The sequence below is a fragment of the Plasmodium inui genome (genome assembly GCF_000524495.1).
Source record: "Plasmodium inui San Antonio 1 unplaced genomic scaffold supercont1.92, whole genome shotgun sequence".
Lineage (NCBI taxonomy): Eukaryota > Apicomplexa > Aconoidasida > Haemosporida > Plasmodiidae > Plasmodium > Plasmodium inui.
The window spans coordinates 10,480-22,836 of NW_008481926.1; the positions used below are offsets into that span (position 1 = coordinate 10,480).

Consider the following 12,357-nt stretch of genomic DNA (forward strand, 5'->3'; position numbering starts at 1 on the left):
ATAACATGCACCACCTACACCTCCAAGTATGAACCCAGAAAACTGACCTTAAAAAGAGAGTACTAAACCAAAAATCAAGGAGAATAGCATTCCGGCATGCTAGCCGTATTATCAGTGTGAGTAAATTTTATAGTACCCCTATGTGGAAATCTAAGCACCTAAAAACAAGGACCTGTAGTAGTAGAACCTGAAAAGTACGCAATGACACGTCTGGGCTACACCTTAAGAGGTAACAACTAAATATTAAATCGCAGACACTACCCCTTGAAGACTACCCCCTAAATCCAAGGACTATGACATCTGCAAATCCCAAGATAAAAAACAGGAGCATGCCTGATGAAAACAACCCCCGAAACCTAAATCTTAGAGGATGAATCCAAAGCCCTAACCCCAGTAGTCTAATACCATTGAACAGGACCTATCACCGAAACGTAAGCCGAACCGACTACACCATAAATTGAGGGGTATCCAGAGAAAGGAACAGATATATTTGATAATTCGTAGGATCTGAATCACATCGCAGAATCCCCGAAATCCAAGCCTAACCAACCCCAACCCCGATCCCTTGAGATGGAGAGAGTGAAAAATTCTCTCCAAGACTGCAAAAAGGTGAATAAAGAAACAGAGAAACTGTAGAGAACAGGCAGGATGGCGGAACCGGCGATGAGGAAGTGAATAACAAAAAATTAGAGGATAAGGCCGAATCGGGACCTGTACTGAAGCCTTGTCCATGGAGATCACCGCATAAATATGATGATTAAATAGCAAACGAGGAAGCCTATGCATTAGCCACTGGAGACTAGGGAGCTAAACTATAGCTCCCCGGGCAGAAGTATGCACCGAGCGCGCAGGAGACTAACTGCTGGGGACTGAAGCCTAAACCCTAAACGCTTGAGGCCACGACCATACACCGTAAAACTTAACCCTGAGCATGAAACCTGAACAATAAACCTTAAACCCCGAGGACTAACGCCATAATCCTAAAGCCTAGGGCTAAACCATAAACCCTAGGCCCTGAACCCTAAATCCTAAACCCTGAACGCTAAAACTTGAACTCGAAAACAATAAACCGTAAAGGCTGAGTCGCAAACACTGAGGGCCAATCCGCAGACCCTAACCGTCAAACCCTAAAGCCTAAAGCCCTAATCCGAAACCCCAAACCCCCAACTCCAGGCGCTCAACGCCTAAACTGGAAACCCCAAATTCCCAACTTTAGTTCCCCATACTCCTTCGCGTACCAAACGCAGACTGCGAAACCCCGTGCCCCTGCCCCGCCCGTAGTCTCACCATGAGAGATGCTATACCCTCCACCTGTAACCAACCCTCCCAAACTCCAGGTCCGGATATGCCTTACGGTAAACACACGGACGGAACCATCTCCCCTTTCCCCAGCCGGAGGGTTCCATTGCTTCCAGTTAGAGGCTACCTCCGCACACAGTTGGTTGACCCCCTACAATCCGCGGCACGACGTGTTGTCACGCTAGGAGACAGGCATATCCTGGTTTTCCTCGTTGTCTTATCCCCATTAAAAGTTGTGGCACTTCTCTCTTCGTTGGGAGCCAATTATCAGTCTGAGCCTGACCTGTTCAGGCTCAGTGGTAGTTTGGACTCATCTGGGTAGTGCCCCCCTGTTTACGTAACCGGCATCCACCCGATATTCTTTAGGTTACTTCCAGACGTTCACTTACCTTGTACGACAGTGCCTTACTCCTGTGGCCCTCCCTCCTTCGTGTAGGTTCTCCGCCAATCCTCGGCCCCCATATTCGGCTAAAGCCATAAAAGGCCAGTAATCCCAATACCGCGGCTACTCCGCCGCCCACTAATCCCCAGGTAACAGAGTTTGAATGGTCGGGTTTGGTAGTCAGGGAAGTGAATGGCTGCTTCTCTGAAGGGGAACTTGTACTAGAGTGGTTGGTCCCTGCTGTAGACGTTGTTACTTCTGGTCTGACTTCCTCTCCTTCATCCTCCCTCTCGGGTAAAGGGGCGGTCCACGAATCCCACGTAGTATCTGATGACCGTCCCGTTTTGAAGGCTACGGCTCCTCCTTTAACTTCTGCAGAATCAGTGCTATGATAGGTACAGACTATTCCTTTTATCCCTCCATCGGGTTTAGTAATGCCTTCCGTTATCATTTCGAACAGGTCGCGGCCTGACAATTTCAGGTTTTGCTCAAAGTTTCGGGGTAATCCTTCGACCATGAACCAGTTTGCCATTATATCTATTGCTATCTCCTCCCCACCCCATTTCCTTAACTCATCGTACACTCTTCCACAGAGGTCAGTACCTGCATCTTCCGAAATTCTTATCTGTGACCCCTGCTGCTTCAAACCTAACCCCAGCATTATTACCCTCACTATGTCCATACAGACCTGTAAATTCCTCTCTTCCACTTGATACATATTCAATTTGGTTCTCTCGCTTAACTGCACCCAACTAGAGTCCTCCCTCTTAAATCCACAGCCTTCCAGCCCCCTCCCTGTACTCAGTTTCTCCTGAAATTGCCCATAAGTGCACTTGCCTTTCCTTATCTGTTCTTTCTCACCCACTGTTTCATTTAAAGTCGTTATCCACATTTCCATTTGAATGCAGATTGTCTTGCTCGCTCTATAGAGGAAGGACTCCAATGTTCTGTTCCACTCGACTGACTTGCCGTCATACTTCCATGCGTCTACCTCTTCTATCTGGTTTTCATTCCCCGTTAACCTGCATAATCCACCGTTCCTTTTCACAGAGGGGCATTTTTCTGCGTCCCTCTTCTTTCGGTCCCTTAAGTGATTCATGTACGCATTCAATACGGACATAGCCATTTTGCCGCTCAGTTACTGTCGTGAGGGAATAATTCCTTCGCTCCAAACGGTGTTGGCTCTTTCTGGATTCGCTCCTCCCATTTGAGTGCAATCCTTAGTTGTTCATTAGCCTCCCCCTAGTTATTCCCGGGCAGGGACTTCCGGCTTGTTAGTTTCCGGTCTAACACTTAGGTTTGCTCTTTCCTTTTTCTGCTGCTTCTCTATCTCACCTCCCCCCGGCCGCTCATCATCCTTTATATCTATCCTTTATCTACCCTATCCCGCCTTATTTATTCTCACCTCCTGGGGCCGCATGGACGGGTTACGGGGAAGCCAGAATGATTCCTCCGCCCCCTTGGTCGTTTACTCGGCCTTCCAATACTTGAGCTATCAGCTCCTTGACTAGCACTATTTACTTTTCCCCCCCCTTCCATTTCTTCCGTCTTGCTCCTCCTGCGCCGGTGGGTTGGCTTCCTCTTCCCCCCTTCCTTCTTCCCCCTGGGTGTGGCTGCTTCACCATCTTCTACTCTCTCTCCCTGTTTCTTCCCTTTATTCTTCTCCCCGCAATGGCTATCCACGACTCTACATCCCTCAATTCCTCCAGGGTAGCTGAATTGATAGAGGGGGGTGTTGTGTAATCTATGCCCTTTTATAACATACCATCCTTATAGGCAATCTCATATTGCTCCTTCTTATATCCTGATACTGCTGGGGCATCATCCTCACTTACTTTCTCTGGTGTCATCTTATCCACATCTAGGGAGTTTTGTATCCGTTGCTCCTTTGTTCTTTGCCTTCCCGTTGCTCTCTGCTTTATCCAAAGTATCCACTAACCCTCATCCATACTAAATGAAGCCTCTAGAATTGCTTCGGCCTGTCAGCCTTCTAGAGTGCCTCATTCACTTTATCTGCTCATTTTACCCTTAGGTCAGCACTTATCCTAAGGCCCCCGTTCTTCCCCCTCGCCCCCTTTGCGAAACTCGGGGGCTAATTCATTTTCCTTGACACTTGACTAATCTGGGTAGGGTATTAATTTTCCCTGCCCCTCTTATAATTTCCTCTCATACCTGAACTTCTAAGTCACACCTAATTGCCCTGCGACCTGGACCCAGATGGCTCTTGGGGTCCCTTCATGGCTACCAGAACCTCCCCTTACTTATCTTCCTCGCTCTGTAAGTATCGCTTTTGTTTCTCTTGCCATTGTTGAACTGGGTCACTTACTATTATTCTTCATAAGTTTGCAGATTTGTATAATAAGATTTCTCACAGATTAACTACAACGGGTGTCATTATTGGTACCTCTCTCTCTTCCACATTTACTGCGTGATTGTACTCCGCCTTTCTTCCTCCCCCTGCTGGAAATTTGATTCTCATACATCAAGCTTCATTAGGCGTCTACTCAGATATCCTTTGTTTAAAGGGAACTAAAGTATTGGACCCCCATAATCTCTTCCCTTTTGCCTCCAATTCTATAGCTATTAGCACTCTAGCTTAGTCAGGTGCACAGCCTACTTTTATCCCTGGAAGAATCTTTCCTGGGGCCCCCCTTAGCTTCATCGGTAAGGGAGACTATAAATGCACTCTCCGGGGTTTCCCTCCTTCTGTCATTACCCTCCATTGCCCCTGTATTAGCTTTTGGTTTCTTCCGGTACCCTAATTTATTATCAGAGTGAATAGATTGGGTTAAATCTTTTAATTCTCCACTTGTCATACCTGGCCTTTTGTGAGGATACCTTCCCTCTTATTTTATCCCTACACACTTTTCTACTTATCCTGGACACTGCGAGGGACCCCTCCAGATTAGAACGATGCTATGATAGTATATTCGTGTCGGGCGCAGAGTTCTATTGCTTTCCTTGGAATCCGAGCGGCATGTTAGATTTAGGATTCCACCATTTCAGTTATCATCCTTCTTAACCCAATATTTGCCTCCCCCCATATTTGATCTTTATATACCAATGTTGTTATTCAACCAGTTTTTGGATGTTACTCACAAAATTCCTGCAATTTTTCCTTGGTTTAACTTTAATTCCGTGGTTCCTAGTGTCTAATTACTGGACTCATCTTACTTGACGCTTTACATAGGAGATGATAGTCGTCCTTAGGGGAGTTGCTCCTCCCTGGAGAACCCTGCGTGGGGGTTGCTAATGTGCTTAGATCCTCTGCTATTACGCGCTTACCCGGTGTGTCCCTTCTTATCAACTTGCCTGATGACAAGCTTGGGGTTCCGTCCTTTTCTTCAGTGACGGTCATGTTCCCCTCAAATTCTACATAAAATCGGTCAGGAGACTCCCCCCGGTCCTCGCCTGATTGATCCCTATCCTACTTGGTATTGGTTAAAACCCGACTCCCTCTGTTATACTGCACGTCATTTTTCTGGCATGGCACCCCAAACTTCTTACGGTTCCATTTCCCCCCCTAGATTATTCCCCAGAGTAGACTTGCTGTTTGGTTTATCATCATTCTGCCTCCCTCTCAGTCTCCCTGCTACTGATATCCTTCCTCTGGTGTCTTATATTGTCCACACTAGCGAAATAACTATCCCCAGTTACACTGCTGTCGTTATCTCATACTCCTAGTTTCCTTAGCTTCTGCCCTATATATCCTGGCAGTGATTAAAGAGATCTTGCCGGCCTACACATCCTTTGGGTTCAAATACGCTCTTCTTCTCTCAGGATTAGATCATTTGCTCGCTTCGGACTATTCCTCCTCTGGATCCTTCACCCAGCAGGCGTATTCGTCTCTCCCGTTCCCTTTACGCTGCCTATTTTTCCTTGTTGTCTTATAGAGAGATGCTCCTTTTATTCTTATAGGTGTCCATATTGTTACCTCCTTTTCCGGTACGTGTCACTTAGTCAGACGGGGCCGGTCCCTAGGATTAAGCGAACAATAACTTCACTCCGGCTTCTATATCCTCTAATCACCTCCTGTTGTTTTTCTATTTGTCTGCCAGATTGGAATACCCCCTACACGTGTTGATTACTATTATTCTCTGGGGTGTCACTGAAATTTAATACAATATCATCTTCAATCAGCCGCTCCCCTCATCACTATATTTCTTCGAGGCCTTCGTTGATTATAGGATGTATGTGTTAATTCGGGTGATCCTATAGTGATTTTTGCATGTCCCACGCTAAAGAATAATTTTTCCAAACTTATACTTGATCCTGACTTCCTTGTCTGGGGGGTAGTGCGAGTTGGGGCGGGTAGGAAGTTGTCGTGTGTATTTTGCTGTCTATTCCATCATTTCTCAAGGGCGGGACTTTTCAGTCTCTGTTACTCTAAATTCCCGGGGGTGGAGTTTTACTGTCTCTCTTGTCATTTCCGCTTCAGGCTTACATAACATCCAGGTACTCTCATCCCTTGGTTTGCTTGCGGATTTCCCTCCTCCGTGTTTTAGATTAAAGCCCCTTTACTCTTCCGGGAGGATTCAGTTTCCGGGCGTATCTGTTCCCTGACATTGTCTCCCACTCAATTGCCGCGTTTAGTTTGTTTATTCCTAACTTATATTCTTAATAATATTCCCACCTTAGTTTACAGCGCTATGCCCTCCAGTAAAGTCTGCTCTATACTTTGCTCGGCCCTAAGGCTCTTAAGGGTAGCTAGTTAATCCTACCCGATCTGTTCATGGCTTTATTTCTACACTTCAACTCCGGTGCGAGCATGTGATTTTTAGGAGAGATTTGGGAGTTTGGGGATATTCTGACGCCTATTGCGATTTTTCGGAGACTGAATTATACCAGCCATAACTTGACGATTGACGGAGGGGCCTTCCCGACTCTTGGGTTAGGTCGCTGTGCATGCGTACATGGCTGATTCCTTAGATGACTATCGTCTTGGGCCAGTGTATTGCCCCCGTTTTCCGCTGTTGAGAGGAGTCATTCTTCTAGGAGATTACCAACGTACTTTGCTTTCCATTCCATATTATACCAGTTGCCTTTGCTCTGATTCCAGTAAATTCCTGCCTTGGATTGTCGGGGGTTTTCCCTCCTACTGTGCCGCTAATTGGAATGCTTCGGCTCATTATTATCAGTTGATATAAAGAAAGTGTCACTATTCCCATTTGTATCCCCAGCCATACGAATTCGTGTTTTTTTCTAGTCAGATCCGTATTTATATTCGGGTATTCGTCAGGTATACTGGGCGTCGCTTTACTCATCCTCTATTCTCCCTTTACTCGCTCTTGACATTCTTGGTCACAAGATCCTTTACCGGGGAGTGAGGATATTGCCCTATTCCGTGGAACTGGTGCTTACTTCACCCCTCTTTTTGCCTTTGTGGTCGCCTTGGCTCTGCTCTAAATGCGCTGCCAGTCAAGCATTTATCTTTGGTTTGCCATATTCTCGCACCCCTCTTCGCTCGGTCGTCCTTTTTATTACTTTTCAGGGTCCTCAGTGGCGTGGGGGGAATTTTGGCTGCATCGGTCTCATAGAGTAAGCCCCGTATTCTCGTGTTCGGGGAGGCTATAGCTTCTCAATTTAAATACTTCCTGGAATCCTCAGTCATTTCACTTAATTCAATACTTTTGGAATTGTAGTTTTACTCCCTTGCAGTCTCATATTTCGCCTGTACTTTTCAGGCATTTTTTCATTTAATATATACTGGTGGGATACTTGGCATCGACTCCTTTTTTACTTGTTATGTTGTCATCTTCTTAATCGATAACTGAGAAAATTAATTCCATAGCCTACAGTCTGGCATCCTTCCTCCTTTCCCTTGCCTAGAAATTCAACCTTGTTCCCCCTTTTATTCGGCTTCTAAAGCCACTAAGTTCTCATGCTTAATTGCTCCTGCCCGTGGCACTGATCATCCCCCTCAATATTATACCATACTGGATTTTTCCAGTGCTGCCTGTCTCTGGCAAGTATATTGCACGCTGCTCTTTCCCCTCCCCTGCTTATCATTAAACTCAATCCTCCTCAATGCCTTGCTTTACTCTTAGGTCTTCCTCATGGGCGTGTGCTCAACTAATACGATTCTTGCTCAGCTGCTGATCTGTTATTCCCTGCGCACTGGTTCTGGTGATATTTCTTCTTCTCCTGCTCTTGGAGTTTTTTTCCTAATTTTCCTCTCCTTTGTTACTCCATTTATATACTGGCAATATTATTACTCCTCTCTCTTTCTTAGGGATAAATTATACAACTTCCTCCCTTGGCTTATATTAGTTGCCTCGCTTCAGGGGCTTTACAGGGTGTGCTCCCCTGTGATACCCGTTTTGGACGGGGACGTTGTCTTAACGCTACCTTTGCTGTTAGCTAATTCCTCTTCGGTTACTCCTGGGGTGTTCACTTGATTTTTTCGTGAAGGTACTGTAACTCCCAGTTATTCACTCGTTTCATTGGGGACCTGTTGTCTCACCCCTCCCTGCCTCTGATACTCTTCTCCTGTTTTGCCTAAAACTCCTTAGTTTTTTTACTTTATTGGCTCACTTGTGCCTGAAATACTGTTGAATTTCATTCCCCTGTATTTTTCATTTCAGTCTGCTACTCATACTCCCTAATGCATTCAAAATATCTGGGTCTTCCTTCTCCAGCGGTACTTTGCCCCTGCTCGGGCATCTGCCGTTGCTTATTCTTCTTACTGCCTAGTGCTGTTGACTTAGGGAGATTCCTCCTCCTCCGCTGCCTAGGGATACCGTCCTTTCCCGTTCTGCTTACTCTAATGAGGTGTTCGCAAGAATTCTCCCCTGTGCCCGCTCATGCTCTTTTATCTTGTTCATCTGCTGACCATTTCATCGTTCTCTTGTATTGCGTGTTCCTTTGTACCTGCCCCAATCCCTCTCCGTGCCCCCATCTATCAGGCTTCCCCTTTCTTTAATTCATCGGGGGGAAATAGGGACTACTCGTTTTTGGTGGGTTCTAATTCCCCTATTCTTTGGACCGTTCCAGATACCAGACCCCCCCTGTTGTTGCTGTGTGGGGGAAGGCTCTTATTTGTTATTTATTGGTCCTTGCTGTTCAGTCTTCGGCTTCGGGGCCTGTTTTTCTCATATTGTTCTCGGTTTCTTCTTCGGTTTTGCCCTGAGTCTTCAGACTCGTGCCGTCTCCTCATACTTTGTTGGAATTGGCTCCTCCGAAATTACCTCATAACATAAGACGCTCGTTCGGAAATCTGCTTTTTTTTCTTCGCTATAGCTATTCATCATACTCGTCTGGCTCCTTAACCTCCTTCTCCCACGTGCTACAGGTAGGAATCCATAAATAACCAGCCGCCTGCACTTGGGCATAGAGATTTGTCTGTTCGTGTTCTCATTCCTACTCCCTGCTCATAGCCCGGATTACTTCAATGTATCCTTATTTTGTCCCTGAAATTAAAGCCTCTTGATCTCGTTTCCGCATCTGGTTGCACACCCCTCCCTCTTCCTCTCTCCTTCTTAATTTCCCTACTCCTCAGTCCCTGCGTTTGTTGCTCCCAGATATAGGAGGCCTGCTCCTGTTTCTTTGTTACACTTCTCTGTGCCCTAGATTTGTTGTTATCCTCATTTCTCCTGCTAAGGCTTTGCTACCTTCTTCGGCCTCAGCCTATATGCTCTCGTTTCTTCCCTTGATATTCTTTGATTTCCACTTGGTCCCTTCTCCATATGCATCCTTTATTCTTCTTTGTTCTCTATGAGGCCCCCTTTTCGATTTTTTCTTTTTCCTCTTATTCGATCTTCTGGCTAGTTGGACTTCTCATACTACATTCCTGTTCCCCTGTCTCCCTACTTGTTGGATTTAGTCTACTTTCTCTTTTGCTCTCTTGACGGCTATCTACATATAGTTTTATATCCTCTGCTTTTGATCAGCGCATTCCTCTTTAAGGTATCTCTTATCAGGTCCTGCTCTAATTTGGAGATCTCAAGTTCTGTACTTTCCCCATAGCTCATAGTTATTCCTTATATTTCCTATTGATCTCTTGTCACCTTCACCCTATTAAGATACTTATCCCGGGTTATGTTACATTCGTTTCCTCTTCCCCATCCTCTGTCCCCCTGTCCTATATAGACTACTATTTCTTTGAACGCAACTTTATCGATATCGTGTCTGCTGGAACATTGGGCGGGGAGTTTTTTAACCATATATAATCTTACCGAGGTCATTTTTCTCGCTCGTTTTTCCTTCCTCTCTTCCCCTGGGGAAGCTCCCCCTCCTTCTCCTTGCAGGGCTTGTATGATTAATTTTCCCCCGGCCTCTCCTGCTCTTGTGGCCTCCGTCATATTAATTCCCCCTCTTGCGCTTGTGCGGATCAAAGGGTAATATAGCCCTATAGATTCCTACTCTTTATCACGGCTCCAGTGACATACTCGTGCTTATAATTCGAATTCCTCCCGTCTTGCTTATCTTCTCCTTGGCTTCCCCCTTTTGCGGTTTCTGCTTCTTCTGATTCTTCCTCTTGTGTCTTACTAACTACTGTATAGTTTCCCTCCTAAATTCCGTCCTTCTTTCTCCAGGGGTATAGAGACTTTTCACTTCTACCTGTCATTAAGCCATCTTGGGAGCTTATTCGGTTGTCCTCATGCTTGATGTGGTATCGGGGGGTACTGAGAAGGTTGCGTCTTGTGACTCCCACTTGGATTCTACACCCGCTTCTCCCTTCCTTAATGGCTTGTATTCCTCCATCTATCCCGTCATTTGGCGACGGTAATATTCCTTCTGGTATCCTGTCGTTTCTCTTCGGGTTGACATGTCTAGTTTCTCTTTTTTTGATAATACATATTATTCGTTATTATTAAATTTTTAATCACTACTTGAAGCGATTCTTTTACTTCACGTTGTCTTCTTTCGTTGTCTGTTATTAGGTCATGACAGATGGCCTTAGCTTATCTCTCACGATATCTTTTATACGAAGGAAAATAACATATAGGCCATAATCTGTTCTATCCAGTGATTCAAACAGTTATCCTTCTCCTATTTCGTGCCAAAATATATATTATGATAAAATAAGGAAACATAAGGAGTCGGTTGTCCATTCAATAGATCTCCAGAATAACTTACCAATATCTCTAGACATTCCTCCTATTTAGTTAGGTGCAATAACACATATTACCTTTATAAAACTATATGACTCATTATTAACGGGGAGATTTGTTGCATTATGTTTTAGATATCCATATAGTATTACACCTACGACTTATATAACTACCATCATCCTGCCTAAAGGACTGTGTAGTTATTCCTTTCCCCTTATTCCTTAGAGAAACTTCATAATTCTACGGTTCTAGTAGACTTGTTTATAGGATATGCTTCTATTCTATTAAAGGAATTTAGGCATCGTATACTTTTAGACTTGGTTAAACATAAAAGGTGTTAGGAATACCACTTAACATTTTACATTCTTGAGTGGTTAATAAGGAAACACTGTTTATAGCATCTTCTATATTCCTAGATACGAACAAAAATGAAGTTATCGTACGACCTATTATACTTCAGGAGGTGAGCATAGATTTAAGATGTTACCTGTCTTTATTCCTCTGTTCATATATTAGAAAACAGGAAACCACCGATTTCATATATCCATCTGGTCAGAGAGAAAGATTTCCCCCGGATCTTATCGCCTATGGGTTAGGCCCACTCCTTCTCTGGGTTTTATCGTTTTGGTATAGTCTTCAATCCTGATTCTTTGATTATTCTCTTGCTTAGCTCTTCCTTTTGCTCTTTGACTTGTGCATTTATTAACTATTTACCTCTCTTTTTAGGCATTTCCACCTTGACCGTCATGTTGATATCTCCACTGCTCTGTGGTGTATTTATATGGTCTTACATATGTCTCTCTCCGTCCTCTGAAGTATATAATCTTCTCAAAATTGTCAGTTGTATTGGTACATACATTCTATTATAGTCATCCGCTCCTATAGGGTTTCCCTCCCCCCTCTTAGATTAATGATTCTTTATTATCTTCTTTGTATTCCTATTCTTATGCTCATTTTATGCCCTTGGCGAGTTCCATGTTAATATTATTCCTAACTCTTCACGACAAACAACTCGTTCTATATAGTACTTTTCCCTTTATAATTTCCTATTCCTCCCTAATGTATAAGAAGTTTAATCTTTCATTTTACATAATTGTTATATTTTAATTTTACGGCATCGATTTTGAGTCCTGTTAAGAGGAAAATACTACAGATTAAGACAGTGGTGCAAATCTTCCGTAATCATTGTCTCTTAATAGTACCCGGATAATTATTGAATCTATATTACAATAATATTGAGAAGGAGTAATTACAGTAGACGATGTATTACTGTACTTACAGTGTTACTTTGCCTATAAAAAGTTCTTCCTATATATAAGCACGCTTGGTATGTTGAAACCCCTCTTAGTGATAGTATCCCTCAGTTTCCTATACAGCAGGAATAGCCTCATGATTGGTATATGCGTATTCCTGGAATGGAATTATTTTACAAGCCAGTGTATTGGTGAAATGTTACGATCCTTACAACTGTCGTCCTCCTCAAGGAATTCGACTCTCCAAACTTTTGTATTATCTTAAACAATTCTCCTCCCTACACAGCACTGTTGTACATAGAATATTACCCTTGACAGAAGCTTATCCTTTAAACACTTGTTGTAAGGACGATTCTTAGAGTTAATTCAA

The 12,357-nt window shown here is 44.1% G+C and overlaps 2 protein-coding genes across 2 annotated transcripts; both read right to left on the reverse strand.

The window, feature by feature from the left end:
* Positions 1 to 1,661: 1,661 nt before the first annotated feature.
* C922_05536 (hypothetical protein) lies at positions 1,662 to 2,807 on the reverse strand (the record flags this gene model as incomplete). The annotated part of the gene is made up of 1 exon (XM_008821107.1): positions 1,662 to 2,807. The coding sequence occupies one exon, from the start codon at positions 2,805 to 2,807 to the stop codon at positions 1,662 to 1,664; it is 1,146 nt and encodes a 381-aa protein (XP_008819329.1).
* A 1,474-nt stretch (positions 2,808 to 4,281) lies between these two features.
* Positions 4,282 to 5,039, reverse strand: C922_05537 (hypothetical protein; the record flags this gene model as incomplete). Its single annotated transcript, XM_008821108.1, has 2 exons — positions 4,282 to 4,499; positions 4,856 to 5,039. 2 exons carry the CDS (start codon positions 5,037 to 5,039, stop codon positions 4,282 to 4,284), a joined length of 402 nt encoding a protein of 133 aa, XP_008819330.1.
* Between the last annotated feature and the right edge of the window lie 7,318 nt (positions 5,040 to 12,357).